Source organism: Vespa crabro, chromosome 25 (assembly GCF_910589235.1).
Source record: "Vespa crabro chromosome 25, iyVesCrab1.2, whole genome shotgun sequence".
Lineage (NCBI taxonomy): Eukaryota > Metazoa > Arthropoda > Insecta > Hymenoptera > Vespidae > Vespa > Vespa crabro.
Window position 1 is genome coordinate 952,190 of NC_060979.1, and position 24,877 is coordinate 977,066.

Here is a 24,877-nt window from a genome sequence, read left to right on the forward strand (position 1 = left end):
TTGACTTGAATATAAAAATTAATATATCGAACAATTTATTATAAGTCTAAAATACTAATAATGTAAAATATCTATATGATCAAATGACATAGAAAAAAAGATTATCTAAAATACTATAATATAAAAACGTATATACAATTGTCAAATATTTATAAAAATGACGAATTGAAACGATATAATTACATTAAGATAAGGAATTTATTATAAGCAATCGGTTATAAAAATAATTGCGAGTCGAAAAACAAATCAGAACAATATATATTAAAAAAAAAGTCAATTCTATTAACTCGATATAAAGTAAAAAAATTTCAGTGAATTAACCCTCTATGGGACGAATTTTGGTTTTAAATCCAAAAAAAATTGGGGGAGGGAAAAATCAGCAATTATAAACCTATATATGCAAATGGAAAAAAAAGTTTCTGTTTAAACAATTTTATTGCAGTATATTCACTATGTGACTTTCAGGTCACAACCGTCTATAATATTCGCACTTTTGTGTTTGAAAATTTAAGCGTGGAATTCAACAAAACAGTTTGTACTTGGCGTTAAACATAAATGAATATTACATTTGGAACATTTAATTTTCGGAACTCTTTACATCCGGGCTTACATCCTACATTATGTCCCCTGTTATCTGAAAAAATTGGCCAATGTGCCACTTCATCTTTTCGCACGTCTTCTACAGGTAGCGTTGTATTTGGTCTCTTTTTCTTTTATTTTGCAATTGTTTATATACATCATTTGAAGTAGGACGCCACCTTTTCTATTAGGTTCCTTTGTGTTCCTGACATAAACAAGATGCAATGTCAGTTTTAAATTTCAATAAACTATACTGACGGCCGGTACTTACAGAATGCGATGAGGAATCTCGCTTATATAAGAGCCAAGCATTGACCATCGTCAAATCTAAGAGGTGAAACATAATGCGGTGGTACCACTTCTTTGATCGAATTTTTATTCTTATATATTCTTAAATTCGATACAACGCTATCAACGAATCAACCAAATCTAGTCCACCCATGTGTTAGTTGTATGTTTTCACTATATTTGGTCATTGTATATCAATAATTCTGTTTATCCTTTTGTCCCACCTTTTCACTATGTCTATTGGTTCAACTTCGCAAAACGTTGCTCATCAAATGAACGGCCTTATTGTCGTACCACTTTACCGCATTTATGGTGACCCTGTCAATAGACGTAGAAAGTGTCGCAGTAACTCTTAATTAATTTTGACAATGAAGACAAAACTTTCTGTACCAATACTATTAATATAAAATAATTGGATCGAGTAAAAGTGATGAAAGCAAATCTAAAAGAGATTTTACATTTTAGAATTAATGTCGCCACAGATATTTGAATTAGTTGGCAAATCATGAATGCGTATTTTATTTCTTTTATATGTTTTAATCATAATACCCATTATAGCTTGTAAGAATTGATAAAAATAACTTTAAAAAATCGTTTCATAGATTTGTCGCTATTTATCAAAAACATAAAATTGTTATGGAAATATAATTATAATAAATATATTAAGTATGTCATTTAAAATACTTAATCCAATATTAGCTGTAGAAATAGAACATCTCGCTTGGCTAAATATTCTAAAAATGAATCAATGACATAACATTTCTTACCAAGCAAATGATATAACAAATTCTTTTACATGTCTTTTTAAATTCCAATAATTTTCTCTTAGATTCAGGAGATTTCATTCTTGAAGCCATTTTTCATTTCATGAAAATAGGTTTTGATTTCATCATTGTCCTGACTTCTGTAACTTATACAATAAAAGACGTTAATATCTATTCTGTTGACTCTTTTAGAAAATCATTTGAATTATAATATAAAATATAAAATTAAAAAATATTATAATTAAAAATATAATTAAAAAATAGAAAACAATATTAAATAACATAATATTATGAAAAATCACATTTATTTTTGAATAATATTTGAAATGTATCTCTGTCTTTATGACGTGTTGACTTGATCTTCATTTTGAAAAACTATTTAAAAATTGTATTTAGTGATTCTAAATTCAATTTATATTTTGTAACACAGTCTACTTTACTTATTAATTAATGTATATTATAGTTTATGCATAGATTTTATAATGATCAATAGATATGAAACTTAAGAGGTTAAAAAAATATAAACCTGGATAAATTTATGATTATTAATATTTGTTTGAGTCTTTAAAACATTTATAATAATGTGATAATACATTGATGCCTTTTAGATTATTTTCTTCATTCTATTTAAGCCTTTCTACTTTGATTAGCAGAAAAAATAAAACAACTGACTTAAGCGACATTGCGGTAGTAATTCGTACTCTTACTATAGTGGCGCTCTTGTATTATTCTAGTTTTCGCGGGATGTTCGATTCATATAAAGGATAAAGATGGCACCTTCAATTTACGCGTTCACTTTGACAAGTTTATTGCATTCTACAAACCTCGAACAATTGATAGCTTTCGTCAATTTCTTTTTCTAGTTTAAATTATATTATTAAGATACCGAAAATCGATGAGATACAACCACCCTTGATTGTGACTATATGATTTCGGAATTCTAATTGGGCCTCTTGTAAGCCTTTCAGTAATTAGAAATCACACATTAAGCCATTAGTGGTCATTGAAACCAATTATCGTGACCACTAGTTATCGATAAAACAAAAATTTGTGCTAACAAACCTGGAACGAGTACATTAAAAACTTGGCTATTATTTGAATATCTCTTTATTAACGTGCCGTATGCGAGTGACATCTGTGAATGTAAATGGTATTAGGCGTGAGTAATCATACGAGTATATTCAACCACGTATTTCTGTGTCCTTATAAATATTGTTTTCTTATCCGTTTAATTATATGATTTATTTTTTTAACCGATGTATATAAAGTTATTATTTCCTTCTTCAATATTCGTAACAGATTATTGGATCAATATTTTTGTCACATAAATAACAGAATACTCATTAATATCGCGAGTTAAATCGGCAGAAAGAAACGACACGTGCTGGAATCATTTACAAAATAGTCAAAGATGATATCTCGCGAAGAACGGGATCAATTTAACAGGAATGATTTTCCATTTTGGAAATTTCAACAAAAAACTATTTCTGTATATGGAATTGAAGATCTGATGGTTGAAATTCAAAGGTAAGCTGACGATCCGGAAAATCAAACGAGAAGAGAATGGATAAAAAATAACGTGCATATCGTGTGTCTTATTTTGTCTTCATTCGACTAACGCACATACTGGAATATTTGATTAGGTACTTAAATGTATGTGAATTACGGAAAAATAAAAAAATAATTATTTTATTTATGAAATGAAAATAAACTCAAATAAGTTAACGCTAATGAAGAAGTTTCATTCTGTTATGTTTCACGTGTCAAGGGTGAAAGAGAGGTCGCATCGAACGAGAGAGATCTGAGGAAGAAAGTTATTGAACTTGCAGAACTTGTTATGATTTTGAAAACAATTTGCCAACGATACAAATAACAGGTGATAGCATTCTAGTAGGTGATCAAATGATCAAAAAATTCCAAGATAAATTTATAAAAGAATCAGAGGGTGTAAGAAATGAAAGAGGCAAGTACCTTGTCAGCGACAACGACAAGTGAAATGACGGAAGAAAAAAAAAATTGAAAATGGAAGGCAAAGAAGAAAGTTATTGTACGAACAGGTAAAAATAAATTCTTTATGTGCGAATAATCAAACAATTTTGGGAAATAATAAGAAAAAATGAGTATGTACTGATAGATGATGAATCGATTAACGTTTTCGTTATCACTGACGGTATCAATTAACGAAGGAACGTACAAAAAGTGTCGGCAAAATTATATCCTAGATACAACAGACAGATAATGTAGATGCTTGAGTTACCGATAATATTGGGTCTTGCTAAATTTTTGCACAGCCTTAAATGATTTTTTGAATTAAGACGAATTATCTTTTGATAAGAATTCGTGCTATCACACAAATTTGCTGTTTTTCGATAATTAGAATTAAAAAGTTCATTAATAATAAATATGGGACAATGTACGAGTAAATAATATAACTCTTAGTACGAAATTAAACAAAATCTTATATTCAATTGGTATTTTCAATTGGTAATCGAAAGGTTTCTTAGTTAGTTTCGAAGAAAATTTTGTCTAAATTTTACAAAACGGAATGATAGTGATTAGTGGCCACAAACGGAACAATAAAATCTGCCCAGGATATTATATCCGGAACCGGTATACATTGCAGTTTACTCGCTTAACGAAATGTAATACGATGATCCTGAGAAAATGACATCGCACGATGCCTGGGCAAAAGAGAAACCCAGAATCTGACATATAAAGGTATTTGAATCGAAAACTTATGTCCATATTGCTGTTCAGACAAATGCTAGATAAGAAATCCAGAAAAATTATGATGATTGATTACTAGGAGTCTTTAAATCAATTGCTATTTGATTATGTGAAAGAGACAATTGTCGAATTGTCCAGGGAATTTCGAGCAATTCTAAAAACGTTTTCATTATACGCATTGATTTTGATCCTTTCTTTATCTGTACTTTCCTACGATTTTTATTCGTCCACTAACGCGTTAAATTTCCATTTACTTTTAAAAGGATCAATATCGAAAATCGGATTATCTTTTATGTACTTTCCAGTCAGATTTCTTTGCTTTTTTATTTTTATATTCATATGACCACATAGTAACGATTAATTGCAATTATAGAAAGATATTTATGATGGTTATTACGATTATCAATTACTGTATGAATACTGTATAATAGAAGATTTCGTTATTAGAAAGTGATCGGTTCATTTAATTTCAGAGAACGAAACGAACAGAAATAAACAAAAACAATATGTTCTTGTATATATTGTCCTCACTTTTTTCCACATGACGCTATCAGTTTATTCTACGAATTCAAATAAAAGAAAAATGTCACGTAAATATAGTCTCCAAAGTGCTTCTTTATAAACATAAAACAATAACAGGAAACAACAAAGAACTAATTTTCGTTTTATATAATTTATATCATATTAATAGATTGACGGTAATTATCTAATCTCTTTACAAATGTTATGTTTATTACTTGAGATCGTTGAAGAAGTTAATATAATTAATTAGAGATTAATAGAAATTAATTCTGTTAAAATCAGTAATCATAATGTATCATGCTATATCAATATACCGTGTAAGTTTTTAAATCATTAATATGCCAATAAATATTTTATTTACGATTTTATTAACGGAACTGCTCTAACTGTTCTACAGGAATATCAACGAAGATTCCTTCATCGAATGATCCTAGATGTTATCAATCTATTTTCGTAACATATCGAACGAAAACTAATCGATAAATAATTTTTTACTTTCGTTATAAATTCTTAACATTAATATTTGTATCATTGTAATTTCATTACTCGGATAAATTGTTCAAATTATGTAACTTTGTTTTCACTCAAATTCATCCATAGGTCATAGTATCATAACTCGTTCGATCTACCTTAGCTATTATGTTGCGGTGGCGGTAATATGTGCTACATATGCAAAAAAAAACTTCGAACATTATAAAATTTTTGAAAGAACGATCTTGAGGAAAATACATACTCAAACCGCAATGTATGCCCTTCGAATCAAACGATTCATTTATTCGACATTTTCTTTTATCATTAAAAGTAAAAGAGATTATTACTTTCTAACAGATTCATTTGGATACTTTGCATGTATCAATGACAATCATAGTTTTTCAATAAAATATTTGAACCTACCAAATGTTCTTAATATTTCAGAATTTTGTTTATCTATTCACAGCTTCAATCTCAGCCATCAATCAATCTCAACAATCCGATCGATGAGAATTTTCATGATGGATGCACCAATGGATGCTGACAAGTTGATAGATTTGATGAATTATATGAACGAGAAATAGCTCGACGAATTATTCGAGATTATACCGCAACACGTTTATCGTTTGCACGTTTATACCAACTTTACAAATATATTGATTAAAAATTTATTAAAACAAAAAATAGTTTTTAATTAAAAATACATTTTAGAATACTTGCGATAATATTATCGAATACAAAATCAGTTAATGAAAATGTCGTAAAAATAGGAGGCAGCGGACCTTCATACGAACTGGAATATTAATTTTGGTGCTTGTTTTAATATAACGTAATCTTCGTAGAATAAAATAATATATGCTCCTTGTTACGAAATAATACGAACTTGTCATTGCAATGAACCGATAATGAATCGATAAGTGAACATAATTCTTCCAGATATGCCTAACAATGCATTCATGATGCATTAATAATCGAAGATAGCGTCAAATTTTGCTCTCAAATAAAGATTTATAGAAAAATTTAAATCATTACGTGCTTACTCGAATTAGTTTATCCTTTAGATCCAATGAAAATATTTCCATTTGCAATTACATTTCATCATAAGACAAATTGAAAAATATTAATGCCGAGAAAGAAAAAACCTATTTGATATTGTAGCATTAGGACGACGAAATGTCGGCCAATTAAACTTTTTTCTGCGCTTACTTTCTATTTTTATTAACATTTATTATAATCGATAAGTTCTCACGGTTTCTGGTAGTTCGATTTAAAAATATTATTTTTTATTATTGAAATGTTTGTGGAACAATCGAAACTATCCAGTTAGATTCGATCCTACTAACTTATAATCTATTTGATTTCACCTATGTGATAAGCACTATCGTAAAAATATCAAAAAGTTTGAGGACCAAATGAATTGAACGGTAGAGAAACCGATGCAAAACGGTACACTGTACGCATGTCATAATCCTTCATGTTTTCTCTATATTTTATTTAACAAATTAAATGAGAATCAATTTTTATTCGCCATTATTGACATTCGATCTCTTTTGTTCCTTTTCTTTCGTGCTTATTGACAATTCACAAAAAAATTCACAAAATGTCGGACCTATGCGGTAACTTTTCTGTAGTTGAATGAAATTATATAAATAATAGGTAAAAAATAGTAAATAAAACGAATAAAAAATGAAAAACAAGCTGACAAGGAAGTTAACGATTGTAAGTCATAAGATATTCATACGCGCTATAAACAATTTCATTCGTAATACTTAAGTACTTCCTATCAAACGTATCTTATAATGATAAGAATATAATACATGTCATAAAGGATGCCATTGAAACGTTTCTACAAACATGTATAAAAATGACAAACATATCTTTTTTTCCCAATCTTCTTCCTTCTTTGTTCATTTATCATTGACAGACACTTTTAAATGATACTTATTTTTCGAATTTTCAAGGTTTTATAGGATGCATTAAGCATTGAAACCTCTTATCACCTGTCAATATGCGCAAAAATGTAAAGTTGTCGAAGAAATGAAAGAATTGAATATTGAAATGTGCCGAGGAAAAAGATTAATTGCTTTTGATTGATTTTATGTTTCAGTACGAAAGTGAGCTTCGTTCGATCAATTTTTGTAACTAATATATAAATAAGGAAAGAATTTTACTTCAAACGTTCATCATTTTAATGACAGCTATATCGGTCTGTTTTAATTCTCGCAATACGGAAAATAATTCTGAAGATATGTAAAATTTATATTGGTATACATTTAAAAAAAATTATTATAAGATACGTTATAAAAATTTAATAAAATTCTTTTACGAAAATTTAAACAAAGAATTATGTGAAAATTTTAAATAGTTAAAAAGTTTAATGAATTATACGAAGGTACGAGACAAAATCCAATTAATTAAGGCATCCGGTTTATTCTGGAGTTATTCTAATAAATAGTTTTTTCCCATCTGAACCGAAAGAAAATTAAAAGAATATTCTAGTTGAAAGAATTTGGGATATTATTAACGAGTTTCTTTTTAATAATTTTCTCGATGTTAATGTTAATATTAAGTTGTTAACTACAAAGGATTCTCTAATAATTTATCTAAAAACCAGCAGAAGAAAATTCGTGTAAAAAATTACGATGGAAAGCAATTTTGAATTTAGGAGGAAACATCAAGAAAGATATCTTAGAAAAAGTTGTCAATATGCGGAGATTCTAATTCTTACATATTAAGACTGACTAATTCATTTATGTTTTTTTTCTTGTTTTTTGGTTATGTAGTAGAATGATTTATTTAAGCAGAGGTATATTTTGAAACATAAAAATAGTTAGAAAATTGAATATAATAAAGTTAAATTTCCAAACTTCATTAGTTTTGTTTGTAAACATCACATATATATTTATTTTCCTCGGTATTTTTTATTAGATTAACACAAATTAACGAATTTAAATGTATTAGCATCTTTCTTTCATATAATTTTCATTTTTTTCAATGTTTCGATTGTTCTTGCCATCGATTCATCAGACCACGAATTTCCGATTCTTCTTATTGTTGTCATTGTCTATAATATTAAAATTAAAGGAAATAGTTTGATCGTATCAAAATATTCGGTGAAAGGCGTTGGAATTTTGTAACGCCTAGAAATTCGGTTCGAGGAAAGAGAATTCTTTAAGAAACATATCACTCTTTATTATTACCTTTAAGAAAGAGTTAAAAAAGCATATAGATTTTTTACTTCTATTATTATTTTTACAAATAACCAGTAGAAGACGAATAATTTTTTATTTAGAAATCAAGTTATATTGAAGATAAGACACATTGAAATATTTTCATAAATGTCAAAAATAGAAATCAACAAATCTAATTTACTAATAAGAAATAAGTGACCGTGATTTCATAGTTTTTTGGTGTTGTTCTGAATTAATTGTTACACTTAGAAATAGTTTTTAGTACATAATTAGTATTGGTCTAACATATATTTAATGTGTAAAAAGTCGCAAAGAATCGTTTTCCTGTTATTTATGATAACGAACGTGAGAGGGAAAATATTTACAACTCTGTCAACTTTTTAGTTATTTTCCTCTTTTTTTTCTTTTCTTTTTTTTGAGAAAGAAACAATCAGCATTCAAAAATCGCCTAATCGTAATCAAGTACGATTGTAGCTTGCTGAATCTCGATAATTTCATAAAGCTACAATTATACACAAAATCTCTATTCTTTTTAATGTCGCTACAAATAAATATCTAAAGTTCGTGAATTATTCTTTTCTGTTATGAAGGATCTTTATTTCTATGAAAGATTTGGGATACTAATTTTCCAACACATTTTCTAGCTGTAAGAAAATATATTTTCTACTATTCCATTGAGATCAACGGTAAGCACTTATAAAATGGCGCAGGTACTTTTTATCTTGGATTTTTACTTCATTGACCGTATATTGTTGACAGTTTTTAAATTTTCAAGATTTCCTTTTATGCATCAAGCAATGAGACATACTATCGTTCGTGTCCTTCTCTCATCTGATGGACTATTGTTTCTAAACTACTTGTAATGTTCGGATCATCGTAACAGAAGTATATTTGTGAAAGAAAGCAAAGGGAAATAAAATAATTAAATAATTATTGACGCTTTCCTCTATGTACAAATCATTTATTTATCGTATTTGATAGATCTTGATGAAACGATATGATAAGGAGACAGAAATAAATTACAGTTTTTCATTACAAATTACCTATACCGTTAGGCTGTCATTCTAAATTAGATATATTACATAAGCTTTAGTTTCTGCAGATCATCCGTCATTGTTCTTTTCTAAATATTTATTGGTAATATCTACTTGAGTCGATTTGAAATTTATCGAACCTGATTATTATTCATACTATACTATGCCTTGTGATTGAATTTAACGACGATAAATAAAAAATAGAAGAAAAAAAAAACATGCAAGATACAGCAAAGACTAAATAATGCATAACGTCGTTCCTTTTTTTGAGCAAATATTCATTAGCGACATATCATTAAGTCATAACATGCTCAAGATTAACGTAGATGTAATAAATGCGTCAGGTTCACATAAATGAGAATTTGTAAAATTTGATTTCCTTAACGTAACATGTTTATTTAATAGAGTAATGGTGGACAGAAACGATAAAATATGAATTTATAGCGAAATGATGAAATAGGAAATTTTCTTAACTTCACTTTATTTTTCTTCGAGTACTTTGATTTTTAACATTCTTATCGATTTTAGACAAATTCCAAACTTTTAACCAATACGTCAAAATTTAATTTTCAAATGTAGACTTTTCGTTCGTTATTTTTTGTGTACAATGATAATTAAAGTTTTGAAAGGTAGAGGGAATGGGATACCAACTTCTACTAGACTTTATAATTCAGTGCAAGAATGCTCTTCTTTCGTGTAGCATCTAAAAATTGCATGAGCACAAGAGAAAAACGTTTATAACTTCGATGAATGTGCGTCAATTTTAATTGTTCAAAACGGAATGTACTTCTAAAACTAAGTTAAGTTTATGTAAATTTGCATTAAAAATTCATAATCATAAAATATGTTATAAAGATTTAGTCATAATACGCTATGATTATTCAACAAATTCCAAGTTTACATTGAAAAAAGTATAAAATATCTTTTTGAGTTACACGCAGTTATGCGAAATATTTTTTCATTTATTTAGATATTATCATAATTTAACAAAATAAAAAAAAACTAGCTGCAAAATATCGCACTCTAATTGTGATGAGATAATGCTAAACCGATAATTGAAATGGCCTGTGGTAATTAAAATACTAACAAATTTTTCATAATTTTTGAAGTATTAAATATTTTTGTATAATCAAAATTTAAATATATATGAAGAATTTAAATTAATATATTACAATTTAAACAATTAAATTTATAAATCGCAATTATTACAATGATAATTTGGTAACAAAAAAATTTTTTAAATATTAATGCAATAATTTAATACAGAATATTTATATTTTTAATATAAAGATCAAAGAAGAAAATAAAAGCAAGCAAATGCGGAAGAGAGTATATTATTAAATCCGGAGACAATATTCTACATTCGATCAAAGCTAAAACCTTGACGAATTTAATAGGATTCAAGATTTTTTATGATACGTACACGACAATTTATATATAAATATGGAAGAAATTAACAATAGGTAATTCCAGGCGTGCGTAAAACCGGAAAATTCACATATCTATTTTTCTCGACTAAACTGTCCACATTTTTGACAAGGACAATTATTCTCTAATACAGTGTTGTTTATAAATAACTGTTACCAGAGATTTTTATGCTGAACGTCGATAAATAAACAAAGTAATACAAAACGTGTGATTAGGGTATCAGCTTGCACTAGAGTTAAATATACTTACTCATCTTTTAATTGTTTTGTGTATAAATGTATTTAAATTAAATAAATTATTACATATCAATTTTGTTCCTTTATAAATAAGTATAAAATGAAATGTATCTGTATCTATTACAAATAGATTTTGACAAACGAAACGATTCAAGTACACAAATCTCCTTCACTCGTCTCACTACGGGGGTTCGTGTCGATTTATTTTACAAATAATTTAAAATCCGGTTAATCGGTAATTGAAAAGCATTTTTCTCACTTCGTAATGAATAAAAAAGAAAGTATAGCATGATAAATAATTATGTTGGAAGGTCATAGCAATGAATATCAATCATTTCAGAAAGTTAACGAGCAATGATCGGGAATTGTTTTTATGTGATATGTATGATCTCGTTTGTAATCTCTATTTATCGTATCTCCTGAGCATATGTATCTTAAACGATCGCATTGAAACGCTTCTACAATCTTATATAAAATAATAAATATAACTTTGTTGTATTCTTCTTTCTCCATTCGTAATTATACGTTCGTTGCATTATGAAAATTTAGTAACATTATTTTATGAAAAGTTAAATTTTATAAATTACATGGAGTTGGGCTAAAATAATTTAAGTACAGACTTCGATTAATACTATAATTTAGTAATATCTTTAAGAATTAATTGTCACAAACACATTTAAATCCATGCGTGATAAATATGTTGGAAATAATGTTTGTATAGTTTTTGCGTATACATATCGAAAATGTCGGAACTGTAAACCGCTTGCATCCTGAATTTTCTTTATTCTGATTAATTATATTATAGTTCGATTCACTATCTTTTCTTTCTCTTATTATTTCAGTTGTAATTTAATAATTTCCGAAAATATTTCGATTCCGTTAAAGTACTCAGTGGAAAATATTTTGATTTTGCAATTTGTTAGAATCCAACGTTTGAAAAGAAAATTATTTCGATAACATATCGTATTAGCTTGAAGAGACGTTTGAAAAGTCGTATACGTTGTTACTCGTACTCTGTTTCTATAAATTAGGAGGGATAAACGAATAATGGCAAGTACGATAGGAATGACTCTTTATTTTCGTTATATTGTATTCTTCCCATATTTCATATTTTATTATATTATTTAATAGTGCAACTAACATTAAATACAATACAAATACCATCTATAGAGTCACATTTGACATTTTGAGATCACGTGTAAAAAATAAAAAAAATCCCACAAAAAAGAGACAACTTGTTGTCTCTTTAGATTATGAAAATCTATCTGACTGTTTTTACCAACATTTACATTATTTCTTGTATCATTTCCAAACTTATCTAGAAAGCGATATGTAAATTAGAATGTAGAAATTCTTTCTGTTATTCTATCTTACACATTAAATACACATTAAATTGTCCATTCTTTTCTCCTTCGCATGAATGTTTCATCCATTTCTAAACTAAGACTGATAATATTAATTTTCGTTTAAGTCTCGTTCGTAATGTTTAAGTACATACTATTAATCATACCTCCTAACGATAAGAATATACATGTCTTAAATATGCCATTGAAACGCTCCTACAACATATATAAAATATCAAAGACACTTTTTTCTGGCCTTTTCATTTCATTATTCATTTCTCATTAAAATTTAAAATAATGCCCTCTTTCCGAATTTTTAAGGCTTTATTGGACACATGAAGCATTAAAACAAACTATAACATGTATGTGTTAATAGCTTTTTTTAAACCACACGTGCTTTCCAGGATACGAATTATGTTTGAATATAAGAAAAAAAAGCAAGATTGTTGCAGAAGATCAAGAATTGATCAATAAAACGTGGCAGGAGAAAAAGGTTAAATACTTTTGGTTGTTTTTATATTTCAGTGCAAAAGTCAGCTTCGTTCAATCAATATCTACTACTGTCCTAAGGAATAGAAAGAAATCTCTACTCCGGATGTTTATAACCTAACTGCAAGCCCATTTATTTTAATTCTGCAATATGGAAAATAATTCTGAAAGTAAGTAAATTTTATAGAAGTATACACTTAAAAAGAATCGGAATCATAAGGTGTGTTATAAAAATTTAGTAATATTCTTTTACGATAATTCAAGTAAATATTTACATGAAAATATTTAAAAGCATAAAATGGTTTGTGAGTTACACGAAATTACGGAAATATAAGAAATTAAAGTATTCGATTAATATTATAATTCAACAAAATCTAGAAAAAATAGCTGCAACCACCATAATTAATACGATAAATAGAACGCCAAAATTTTTTTTTAATTTTCGAAATATTCAGAAGTGTAAACACGGAATGTGATCAGCTTTGATTATTCTTTTGTTAGTGGACCGATCAAAAATATTTTTATCTGACATAAACATTGTTGAGACGGAATATGTAATGTAATTATCTACAGCAAATTTCCTGACATTCTTTTTTGTCGGTTTTTATATGGTCCCCTTTAGTTTTACATAGACCAACTTTTAACTTTTTTGCACTTATATTTTATCAAATATTGAAAAGATTTCTCCAAGAATCGTAATAAATATTTTTTCCTTTCTGAAACGAAGGAAGATTAAAAAATCAGCTTTGATTATTCTTTTGTTAGTGGACCAATCAAAAATATTTTTATCTGATATAAACATTGTTGAGACGGAATATGTAATGTAATTATCTACAGTAAATTTCCTGACATTCTTTTTTGTCGGTTTTTATATGGTCCCCTTTAGTTTTACATAGACCAACTTTTAACTTTTTTGCACTTATATTTTATCAAATATTGAAAAGATTTCTCCAAGAATCGTAATAAATATTTTTTCCTTTCTGAAACGAAGGAAGATAAAAAATTTGTCTAGTTGAAAGAATATCGTATCATTTTATTAACGAGGAATATCACACATTGCTCTGTTTACGTAGTACTCGAAAAATTATAGGTAGATTAGTAGAGAGAAATGATCGCAGTCGAAGACTCAATTAATTTTTCTTGTATAACTTGTTTTATGATGTTCACTTATTACATATTATTATGAGGCAGGTTGAACGAATTGAAAGTATTTCATACTTGTTCATACGAGGTCATTCTCATTCTTATAGTAGATAAAAACCAATATCATGAAGCAATTAATATTAATATACGTATATGTTTCCTTCTTACATGTTACATGATATTTTTCCCTTTCGGATTGAAGACATCAATTATCAATCATTTTCTATGATAACGAAATTGTCTATTTTAAATTATAGATATATATAGATGCAATGAATTCCTTTTAATAATCGACATTAAGATAGAAATAGCAAACCCATCGGAATAAAGATTGTGTTAATGATAATCAAACGTTCGATAATAATATTTTCAACGGACACTTGAATTTACTTGCATTATCGTTTAGACGATTAAAATAAATAAATACGATAGAGAAACAGAGAAGACTTCTACATTTACGTTTATGTTTATGTTTACAGATCGATTTAGAAAAACAAATATGATAGACGTACTGCCAGAAAGAGGTGAACAAGAAATAGCCCTATCGGAAAGTTCTTTGAGAGATGCTACGGAAACTAAATATGTTCCTGCATATATTCAACCCATTGAGGATGATTACGAACTTACACCCATTCAAAAATTTTACAATGATCAAAGTATTTTTATAACTGGTGGAACAGGATTCATAGGGAAGTTATTGATCGAGAAATTGTTAAGAGAATGTCCCGGTATCACTTGCATTTACCTATTGATACGTGCAAAAAAAGGAAAAAGTGTGCATCAACGCATGAAAGAACTAATCGAAAATTCTGTGAGTTATTATATCTGTTACATGGATTAGTAAATTATTATTTCACCATTGATTCAACTTTGAAATTATCTCTTTCTATTAAATAATATAATTGGAATATAAAATAAAGAAATTTGAGAAACAAAGTATTGGTCTATCATAACGTAGAAAAGGTCGCAAAAAGTCGTTTTCCTGTCATTTATGATAACCAACGTGAGAGAGAAAATATTTACAACTCTGTTAACTTTCCAGTTATTTTCCACTTTGAGAGAGAAACAACCAACATTCCAGAATCGTATTGTCCCAATCAAGGGCGATTGTACCTTACCGAATCTCGATATATCAATGGTCGATAGAGCTACATTAATACGCGAGGTCTCAATTATTTTTCATGTCGCCGCAACCGTTAAGTTCAAAGAGAAAATAAAATTGGCGACAGAAATCAACGTTCGAAGTGTAAAAGATATAATAAATTTGTCCAAAGAAATGTCAAAACTGAAGGTGCCACCTTTGTCCTCTGTATACGTATTAATAACAATCATGGTCTTTCAAAATCTGACTTTAACAAATCTTTGTTATGCTTAAAATTTCAGAGTGTTGTGCACGTATCAACGGCTTATTCCAATTGTTTTCATATTCCACTTGAGGAGAAATTTTATGACCCACCGATAGATCCTGACGAGTTGATAAATTTGGTGAACTGTATAAATGAAAAATTGCTCGACAATATTACCCCACAGTACGTTTATATCTCGGAATATCGATTGCTTAGTTTCATATTTATTTATAAAAAATATAAAATGAATAGATAGTGCACTTAATTACACTCACACAATTCTTTAATTGTAGATTACTCGGAATATGGCCAAATACTTATGTTTATACGAAAACAGTCGCAGAGAATCTTATAAGAAAGCATGCTGACACTATACCGATTGGAATATTTCGGCCAGGAATGGGTTGGTAGTAGTTTAATCCTTATAGAATAAAACAATAAATGGTGTATGTTAATCATTTTAATATTCCTAGTGATATCCACTTATCGAGAACCTATTCAAGGGTGGATCGACAACGTGTACGGACCAACAGGAATCACAACAAATGTTTTTATGGGATTAATGCGAATTCACCATTGCGATGGATCGATAAATATGGAGATAGTACCTGGAGATTTGACCGCTAATGGAATAATCGCTAGCGCATGGGATATTGCAAATAATCGAAAGTAACGACAAATACACGAAACAATATTTTTAGGATCAAATTAAATAATGATATTAGAAAATATTGAATTAATTCGTCCGTATGAATAAATAATCTTTTTAGATCCAACGAAGATATTCCCATTTACAATTACGTATCAAAGGACAATTCATTCACTTTCGGAAGCTTTTTGGAAAAGATACTTACATATGGAGAATTGGTACCGTCTGAAAAGGCAATTTGGTGTCCCATCTTTGACATAACAAAATATCGATCGATGTATCTTTTCTACGTATATTTTTTACATTTACTACCAGCTCTTATAATCGATACACTCTCTTTGTGCACGGGTAAAAACCCAAGGTAAATTTCTCTTATCTTATTTTCTGGAGAGATCATATTAGAACGATAAAAAAAGCGAAAAATTTCATCTGACGATAATCCTTTTCTTTCAAGGTTACTCAGAATGTATAATAAAATTCACGAAATGACAGATATAGTTAGTTATTTTTGTATTAACGAAAAAAAATTTACGAATGAAAGATGGAACGAATTGTTGAAGAAGTTAACGCTCGAAGATCGTGAATTATTCTATTGTGATATGAAGGATCTCGTTTGGAATACTTATTTTGAAACATACTTCACAGGTGTAAGAAAATATATCTTAAAGGATCCTATTGAAACACTCCCACAAGCTCGTATAAAAAGGCGAAGGTATCTTTTTTATTGCATTTTTACTTCGTTGTCCCTCTATTATTAACAATCACTTTCAAATAATATTGATTTTTCAAATTTTCAAGGTTTTATCTGATGCATCAAGGATTGAAACTTCTTATCGCCTGTGTCCTATTTATCATCACATGGACTATGATGTCCAGGCTACTTGTAACATTTGGATCTCCGTAAAAGCAAATGAATGAAGGTCAAAAGTAATCATAATTTAGGCTATCGCCTATCAATAATTTCTTGAATGAAAATAAATCAAAATTTAACGGTTTTTATTCTTGAAATCTCGGACAGATTTGTGGGCTAGAACTTTTTCCTTATATACTACGCCATTTATTGCACATAATATATGCTTATTTTTTTATATTTAATTTTTATTATGGCCGAACACTTAGCTACAAGTTTCATTCCTAAACTTCATTGAAACCATATATCACTTTTTTTGCATTTTCTCTTTCCTAGTAAAAATGAAAGTAAAATGAATAAGACAATAATTCAAAGTTCATTCGACAAATACGTATTTCGGAATCATAACTGTTGAGTTTTGTTGCCGAAATATTTATTGATTCCGTTTTTGCTGGTAAATTCATTACTTCGGACTTTTTTGTGATGAAAGTGTGTCAATTTTAATTATGCAAAATGGGAAATATTTCTGCAATAAGTAAAATATATATGGATTATAGTCCTATCCCATATTTCTCACATATTAACACATTTATGAAAAGTGTTTTTCGATCGTGATGTTTAGCTGAATACCTCATATAATTTAAAAAAATCTATAGGTAAATATTGAAAGATAGAAATATATAAATGTATATCAATATAATAAAAATATTATCTCCTGATATCATATTTACAATTATTTGTCGACTAAAAAAGGGCTGATACGATCAAAATAAAACGTTCTTATACCAAATAAATAAGAGTATTTATTAATAAAAATAAATTGAAAAAAGTCGGAATGGATTTCTAACAGATGTAAGGATAAATGGTGGTTTGAATTGATTTGGAGAAAATCTATAATATTTCTTTATGAAATAGGGAACAATCTTCTTTATCCTGGAGTTCATGTTGATTTAGTAGTTACATTATTATAGAAAGTTGTATGAACAAGATTAATAGAAAAATAGAGACCAAATAGAAACAAAAATTATTCTAGAAAATGCGGGTTAAATAGTATCAACGAAAGGTATATGTGCATCAACAGAAATGGATTAAAAAATTGTTAGAATAATATGAAATTAATTAATGCGATATTGTTGCATTGCATTTTGATACGAATATGTAAATGCAAATATATAATAAGAATGAACTATGTAATATTTGAGTTTATAAAGAATTCAGTAAAACACGAACAGAAATAAGACGTTTTAAAGTTTATAAACATAAATAATAAGATGCTATAGAGAATTTGAAAAGATAGTTAATTGTAGCACTATACCTTATATTTAACAAGTATTTCATACAAAATCATTTTCCAAAAACTGTTTTATTTTTCACAAAATCTACTGTATTTCTGGTAATCTTTCTCCAGGCACGCTCCCGGCATCATTATCGAGCCTAGTATATCGTTCATCGATTCTATTTTTAAATATGGCTGATACCATAGTGTCGATAAATAAGGATGCTATTTTACGAGAAAACTTATGATTTGAGAGTCCAGCAAAAACAAAATACTCAAACGACACCATAATAAGCTTACACATTACTACCGCAAGGTGTCGCCTAAGTTATTGTTTTGATTCTTCCACTCTTTTACTAACCAAAATAAAAATTCTTTAACAATGATCTACGTTCAGCTTAATATAAATTCTGACTGTAAAGAAAATCTTTATTATCAATTAATTTGTAAAGTTGATGACGTAAAATATTATTAAAATTAGAATCATTAATTGCAGTTTTGAAATATTATATTAAAACGAAGAACAGATCAACACGTCATAAATGGAAAGATACATTTCAGGTTTTATTATATTAGTAATAATACAATAATTTTTGACAAAATTACATGTTATTTAATAATATTCCCTACTGTTATAATTTAAATCGTTCTTTTGAAAAAGTACATGACACAAGTATTTTCTTTGAGTAGCTTGCAGGAGGGAAGAAAAAGACGAGGAAGTGGAAATGTATTTTCATGAAACGATACAAAAATGGAATCTCCTGAAATTAACATATGACTATTGTAGTTCTACAATATAAATGAGAAAAATTATTATTCTTAAATAATCGTTCTATAAGGAACACTATATCATCGAACGTTCCTAAAATATATATAGTTAAAAATTAAATGAGAGTAAGTATTACAATTTCTTTTTAGAAGAAATTGCAAGAAAGTAAAATTAATTTACTCGCTTTAAAAAGTTTATGTCTGAAGATTTGATAGATTATATAGATTTTATTTCTTTCTAAAGCAGACATTATAACCTTATTTCAATAATAAAATGAATTCGTAAATCAAAATCTAGTGTATACTCATATATAACTAATACTCGTATCACTGCATAATTTTATTTATACCAATTAAAAAGAAATATTCAATTTCAGCAACAAATCATCCAGGAAAACTCGGAATTATCTACAAATGAAAATAAGCTTATCTCTAAAAACAGTGAAAAAGAAAACGAAGATGGTAATGACGATAATGAAAACGTGATGTTGAAATCAATACTTTAGTTAGCCAAGACAAAGAAGAAAGAATGGACATGAAATTAAATGATGAAAATACTGTATATATTTAGAAGATAAGGATGAAACGACAGATGCACATTTGTTTGACATACGAAGACATATTGAATTTTCATAATATAGACCAAACTATATAATTCGATAGATATGCAACATTGGAGAATTATGGTTATGCTAATCTAATTGATACTTTCAAGATTTTAACTTAGATTATAATCGAGCGATTACAAATAGATATTCATTCATAAAATTCATAAAACTACTGAATAAAATTGTCAAAAATTAAATTCTCATCGCATAGATCTCGAAATAAGTTAAAAGTCATATTGTTTACTCAGATAACGAGGAACTATATAAAAAGAGTAATATTTTGCCTTTTACTTGACTAATGAAATGATTAAGAAAAACTATAGCTATAGAAATAATTAAGGCACTTAATTTGTTATCATCCCAGTTAATATTAATTAGAATCTCTATTCTATATATACACATTTATTATGTTCAGAGAGATACAATATTCAAATGAGCCACTGATATAATGGTTACTATATAAATGGGAAAATTAAATGAAATACTTTTTAATGTAAAGTCTCTTTTAATACAGGAAACGTCCACGATTATAGAATCATCTACTTTTGGAAGAATTGACAAAGGAGATAACTTCTGTGACAAAGAAATAAACGTGTAAGGAAGAAATTACGAAATTCTATTGTAAAACAAAACTGCAACAAGAAAAGACATATAAGCTGCAGGTAAAGTATCGTAATTAGTTCTACTACAAAGTATGTCATCCATATATATGGTTCTTTTTATTTTTATATTACCAACATTTATATTTCCTTATACATTTAATAAATTTATAATTGTAGTTTGTGGGAGAATTGAAATTAGTAGTAATGGAAGGAACCTAGAATTATGCAACAAAGGAAGAAAATAAACAAGAAGAGAAACGTGAGTAGTGAAATGTCTATAAGGAAGAAAATAGCGACTTTGAAATTATCTAATTATGCGTTTTATATATAAATGCATATATCATTACTTTCAAATTTAATGGAATAGCACTGTCGGTATTAAAAGCACTAATATCAGACTCATTAAAAGACTTTAAAATATTAATATACTTAAAACTATTAAATACAATTTTATATGATAATATTTCCGTTGTAGGCTTAGTAAACATCTTCAGTTATATGCACATGCACTTCTGCTGACACGCTCATCCAAATTACGATAAATTCATGGTGCTGATGTGATATTGTCGCATCTTGATATATCTCACACTTTCCCTCTGTGTTTCCACTGTGCAATTGCTTCTTTTAAAGGAATAGTGTTTTATCGCTGAAGATGAAGAAGAAGGAAAAGGCAGTCAGTTTTAATTCAATTGTCAACACTCTTAATTAGAGAATGTCTGAAATGAATCATTCCAATCGATTCATAACCCTGTAAATCTATTAATATGTACATATTTGTGTCATATTTAATCTATTTTTACTCCTTAGACTATATTAATTGCTAACGATTGATCTACACTATTTCTTACAAATATGTAGGAAGAGAAATAAACTATGAGAATGTTTGGATTGTCAGAAAACAAGGGTAAATAATTTTTTATTTCAAATTCACAAGTAATTTCTTTTATTTTATAGTATTTCGTACTAATTACATTCGAATTGTACTTTTTCTGTGCATATATATTTCGATATAAGTCATTTCAAAAGTATCTCAATGATTTTTAATATATTACTTTATTTTCTGGTAAACTTGTTGATTAAGTTCTTTGATATATTTCTAATTTTGTATCTCAATATAGAAAAAATAGAGGTTTTGTCGTTTGTAAATAGTTATGTAAAATTTTACAAAATATATATAAATTATAAAGTCAGTCATAAGTAATGAAATATATTAAAATTATAAATCATTCTGTATTAGAATAAAATTTATATTATATGATTGTTCGAATAAAATGCAAAGTTAGGTAGAAATTGAGAGTCACTGTTACATTTCTCACAAGTACTCAGATCGTCTGCTATTCCTATGTAATATACTTCGATGGAAAACAGTATTCAAATTTTCTCGTGAGCCACTAGTAGTGTTCGTCAGTAACTCTCAACTTGCTCTGAATAAAGTCCCTGGACCCTTCGGCAGAAAGTGCCGTAACTTAGTAGCTGTTATAAGTCTTTCTTCGCCATATTTCTCGATTGTAGGATAGGAAACTTTTTGGCTGATCTTTTCGAGATTGGGCGAGAGTGTATTGGTCAAAGCAAAATTTTCGATGTGTTCGAGACGCGAATTTCTATCCATCTTGTTTGGATGAATCTTCGTGTCTAGCTGAAACAGTGCTTTTAGCGAGGAAACTTCTTTTGCAATTATTTCTTTCTCCTTTTCGTGCTTTTTTTTATTTATTAATGGATTCTTAAATGCATTAGATAAAAACTGTTTATTTAATTTAAAAAATTAATTTAATGATTGTTAGCTCGATGTTGAATAGAAAACATTTTGTGATACCTACCTGCAATAGTAATTATTTAAAATTTCTTAGATAGAATATTTTATTAGAATTGACAGATAATTTGCACATATTTTAATTTTTATTTAATTCAATTAATTTATTTAATTTTACCGTCAAATTTGATTTCATATAAAAATGAAACTTTCTAATCCAATTAATTGATATAAATGTAATTTCTCTAAAATCTTAACAATATTATATATTTTGCCTTGAATTAATTTTATAAAGAAAAATTTAATTAAATATTAATTAATTAATTAATTAAATTAATTAATTAAATATTAATTAAATATCAATAATAGCATACATAAATTAAAATTTTGTTAAATTCATCTTATTCTGGATTATCAGTTACTATACTGATTCCCCTAACAAAAAAGAACACCTTCAAATCTTTTAAATTTAATAATTTATCGTTTCATCTCTTATTATATACCTTCAACTTATTATAATAGAGTTTAAAATCCTAATTTCAGAACTGTACTGGGAGAAGCCTACTTTCAGGGGCAATGTGTAATATTTGTACTGGCTTTATGTAGAAAAAAATCGCAATATTATTTGTATTAATATTATTACAATATAGGAATCATAACTTATATTTAAAAAACAATGAATATTTTGGATACGAAGCAACAATGAAGATTTTGTATCGATAAAGTGAAAAAATTTTTATATACACATATTAAATATATAAAAGGGTTAAACTTTGAAACTCTTCGTACTTATTATTTTCAAACCTACCTGATTATATTGAACTTGACGAATGGAATCTTCATAAAAGTCAGGAAATTGCTGAACATTCTATTAATTGTAAATAACACTCTTAGTAGTTACTAAAGAATTATTAATGTATTCGAATGGCAATAATCTTTTAACATTAATACTAAACCGTTTGCAAAATTATCACATACGCATTTGTAACATTTCAGTTTTACATATTAAAAAAGCTTAACAATTGATCGTCTGAAAAAATATATTATTTGTGTTTTCAAATATAATTAACATAAACTTCAATCTAATCGTTTCATAATATTACAATTCATTCACAAAAAAATATAAATTCATAAGAAATAATATTGAATAACCCGGAATAATAAAAATACATCTATTATAAGATCACATTTATAAAAATAACAACCTGCAATAATATATTTAGATCAAGATAAGGAAATATAAAAAGGAAAGAAAAAAAAAGTTGTATCACCGTTCGATTCAAGAAAATATTCTACTTTATTTAAAATCTATTATTTACTCCTTTTGAAATGATTAGACTCAGTTTTCTTTCTTCTTGTAAATTCTTAATTCAAACATCAGCAAACTGTAGAAAAATTCTATTAAAATCGATATTGAATTTTCTATGGAGCGTTCTATTGATTTTTTTCGATTTACGTTTCGCCGATTTTTTATTTTAGTGATTTTAATAGTGACAGTAATTCCATTATTTAGTGATTTTAATAGTGACTAGTATCTCTTACAGATAAAGAATCCGTTTGAAATTTTTTTTTTAGTATCAATCTAAAATCTATAATTTCAGCTGCTCTCGATAAGTATTACATCTACAAAATTGTCTACTACTTTAGAAATAGGCATAAATTTTCAGAATTCTGGTTGCTTCTTTATCAGCATGGAAAATAAAAGCGGTTAAAATCGTGAGTTAATACCGTAAATTCGTTATATTCGTTTTCAAGAAATATATTTAATCATTTTAAGTAATTCTTTCTAAATTTAATATTTTCAGTTTTACTTTGTTCAATTATATTTGATATTTCTTGTTTAAATTTTAAACAAATAATGTTTGTAAAAATAATATCAAGAAACAATATTTCCTATATTCATACATATTGTAATAACAGAACATTGAGGTATTCAAGTATAGACTTTTGGAAATTAGACAACTATTCGTCTCGCTTTACACATTTGGTCATAAATGTTTTAATATACGAGAAGCAGTGTTCCAGCAATTTGGAACACTTTTTCTAAACCATTCTTTTGATCATTCTTCATAAATTCGAAAGTGTATTTCACTGTAATTTTTTACAACACTTCCATCAAGGCAAATTATTAGATAACTAAATAGAGAACATATGCCGTCTTAATATTAATTTTAATGTTAACATTAACAAAAAGGTAGACAGAAAAACCAATTGAAGATTTAAAAATTTTAAACTTGAAAAATTTCATATGATCTAATACTTTGTCCACGATATGTACACGATGAATAAATGGACTTTTAATGCGAGAATACAAAAAAAAATTATCATAATTTAATATGCAAAACAAATACGGATCTATATCGCTTATATTATGTTTTTATTTATCATTACATCATTATATTTGCATTCTATCTTGTTTTATGATTACCATATGTCAGTTTGAACGATCATAATTACTTAGCTGAAAAGAAATGCAAGCAGATAATGGAGGAATTTTTTTTACATCGTTTTGTCGATGATCAAATGGAATTATTCAGGATATGATTTATATTCGAATATAAGGACAAAAAGCAAGAGTTTCGAAGACAATCAAGAATTGATCAATAAAACGTTGTGGGAGAATAAGGTTAAATGCTTTTGGTTGTTTTTATATTTCAATGCAAAAGTGAGCTTTGTTCAATCAATACCTACTACTGTCCTAAGGAATAGAAAAAAATCTCTACTCCGAATGTTCATAACTTTACTGTAAACACGTCTATTTATTTCTGCAATATGAAAAATAATTCTGTAAAAAGTAAGTAAATATTATAGAA

General features: G+C 27.5%; 1 protein-coding gene and 3 long non-coding RNA genes across 11 annotated transcripts; 3 read left to right on the top strand and 1 right to left on the bottom strand.

Annotated features, from left to right (window-relative positions):
- Window positions 1-416: 416 nt before the first annotated feature.
- Window positions 417-2,317, bottom strand: LOC124432386. 4 transcript variants are annotated; one of them, XR_006944237.1, is made up of 4 exons: window positions 2,158-2,317; window positions 1,635-1,771; window positions 851-1,185; window positions 417-784 (listed from the first exon to the last, which is right to left on the bottom strand). It is a non-coding gene; the product is annotated as an uncharacterized LOC124432386 (long non-coding RNA). The 4 variants fall into 4 exon arrangements; XR_006944238.1 differs by having other exon boundaries at window positions 1,635-1,777; XR_006944239.1 differs by lacking the exon at window positions 2,158-2,317 and adding an exon at window positions 1,934-2,092.
- Window positions 2,318-2,803: 486 nt separating this feature from the next.
- On the top strand, window positions 2,804-6,370 carry LOC124432503. 3 transcript variants are annotated; one of them, XR_006944280.1, is made up of 3 exons: window positions 2,804-3,158; window positions 3,400-4,349; window positions 5,818-6,370. It is a non-coding gene; the product is annotated as an uncharacterized LOC124432503 (long non-coding RNA). The 3 variants fall into 3 exon arrangements; XR_006944279.1 differs by having other exon boundaries at window positions 2,804-3,274; window positions 3,400-5,907; XR_006944278.1 differs by having other exon boundaries at window positions 3,400-5,907.
- Window positions 6,371-13,114: 6,744 nt separating this feature from the next.
- On the top strand, window positions 13,115-18,226 carry LOC124432428 (fatty acyl-CoA reductase wat-like). The gene is made up of 9 exons (XM_046981396.1): window positions 13,115-13,242; window positions 14,695-15,026; window positions 15,258-15,506; window positions 15,599-15,744; window positions 15,855-15,964; window positions 16,035-16,230; window positions 16,332-16,571; window positions 16,665-16,922; window positions 17,009-18,226. Exons 1-9 carry the CDS (start codon window positions 13,224-13,226, stop codon window positions 17,112-17,114), a joined length of 1,656 nt encoding a protein of 551 aa, XP_046837352.1. The 5' UTR covers window positions 13,115-13,223; the 3' UTR covers window positions 17,115-18,226.
- A 429-nt stretch (window positions 18,227-18,655) lies between these two features.
- Window positions 18,656-22,843, top strand: LOC124432437. Of its 3 annotated transcripts, none has more exons than XR_006944255.1 (6): window positions 18,657-18,897; window positions 19,027-19,230; window positions 19,482-20,374; window positions 20,492-20,573; window positions 20,790-21,218; window positions 22,608-22,843. It is a non-coding gene; the product is annotated as an uncharacterized LOC124432437 (long non-coding RNA). The 3 variants fall into 3 exon arrangements; XR_006944256.1 differs by lacking the exon at window positions 22,608-22,843 and having other exon boundaries at window positions 18,660-18,897; window positions 19,482-19,566; window positions 20,227-20,374; window positions 20,790-21,213; XR_006944254.1 differs by lacking the exon at window positions 22,608-22,843 and having other exon boundaries at window positions 18,656-18,897; window positions 20,790-21,213.
- The last annotated feature ends 2,034 nt before the right edge of the window (window positions 22,844-24,877 follow it).

Bases quoted from the DNA above. Each gene is read 5' to 3' on its own strand.
- LOC124432428 (XM_046981396.1), top strand. The intron at 15,507-15,598 runs GTGCCACCTTTG...TTAAAATTTCAG, and splicing joins AAGAAATGTCAAAACTGAAG to AGTGTTGTGCACGTATCAAC. The intron at 15,965-16,034 runs GTTGGTAGTAGT...TAATATTCCTAG, and splicing joins AATATTTCGGCCAGGAATGG to TGATATCCACTTATCGAGAA.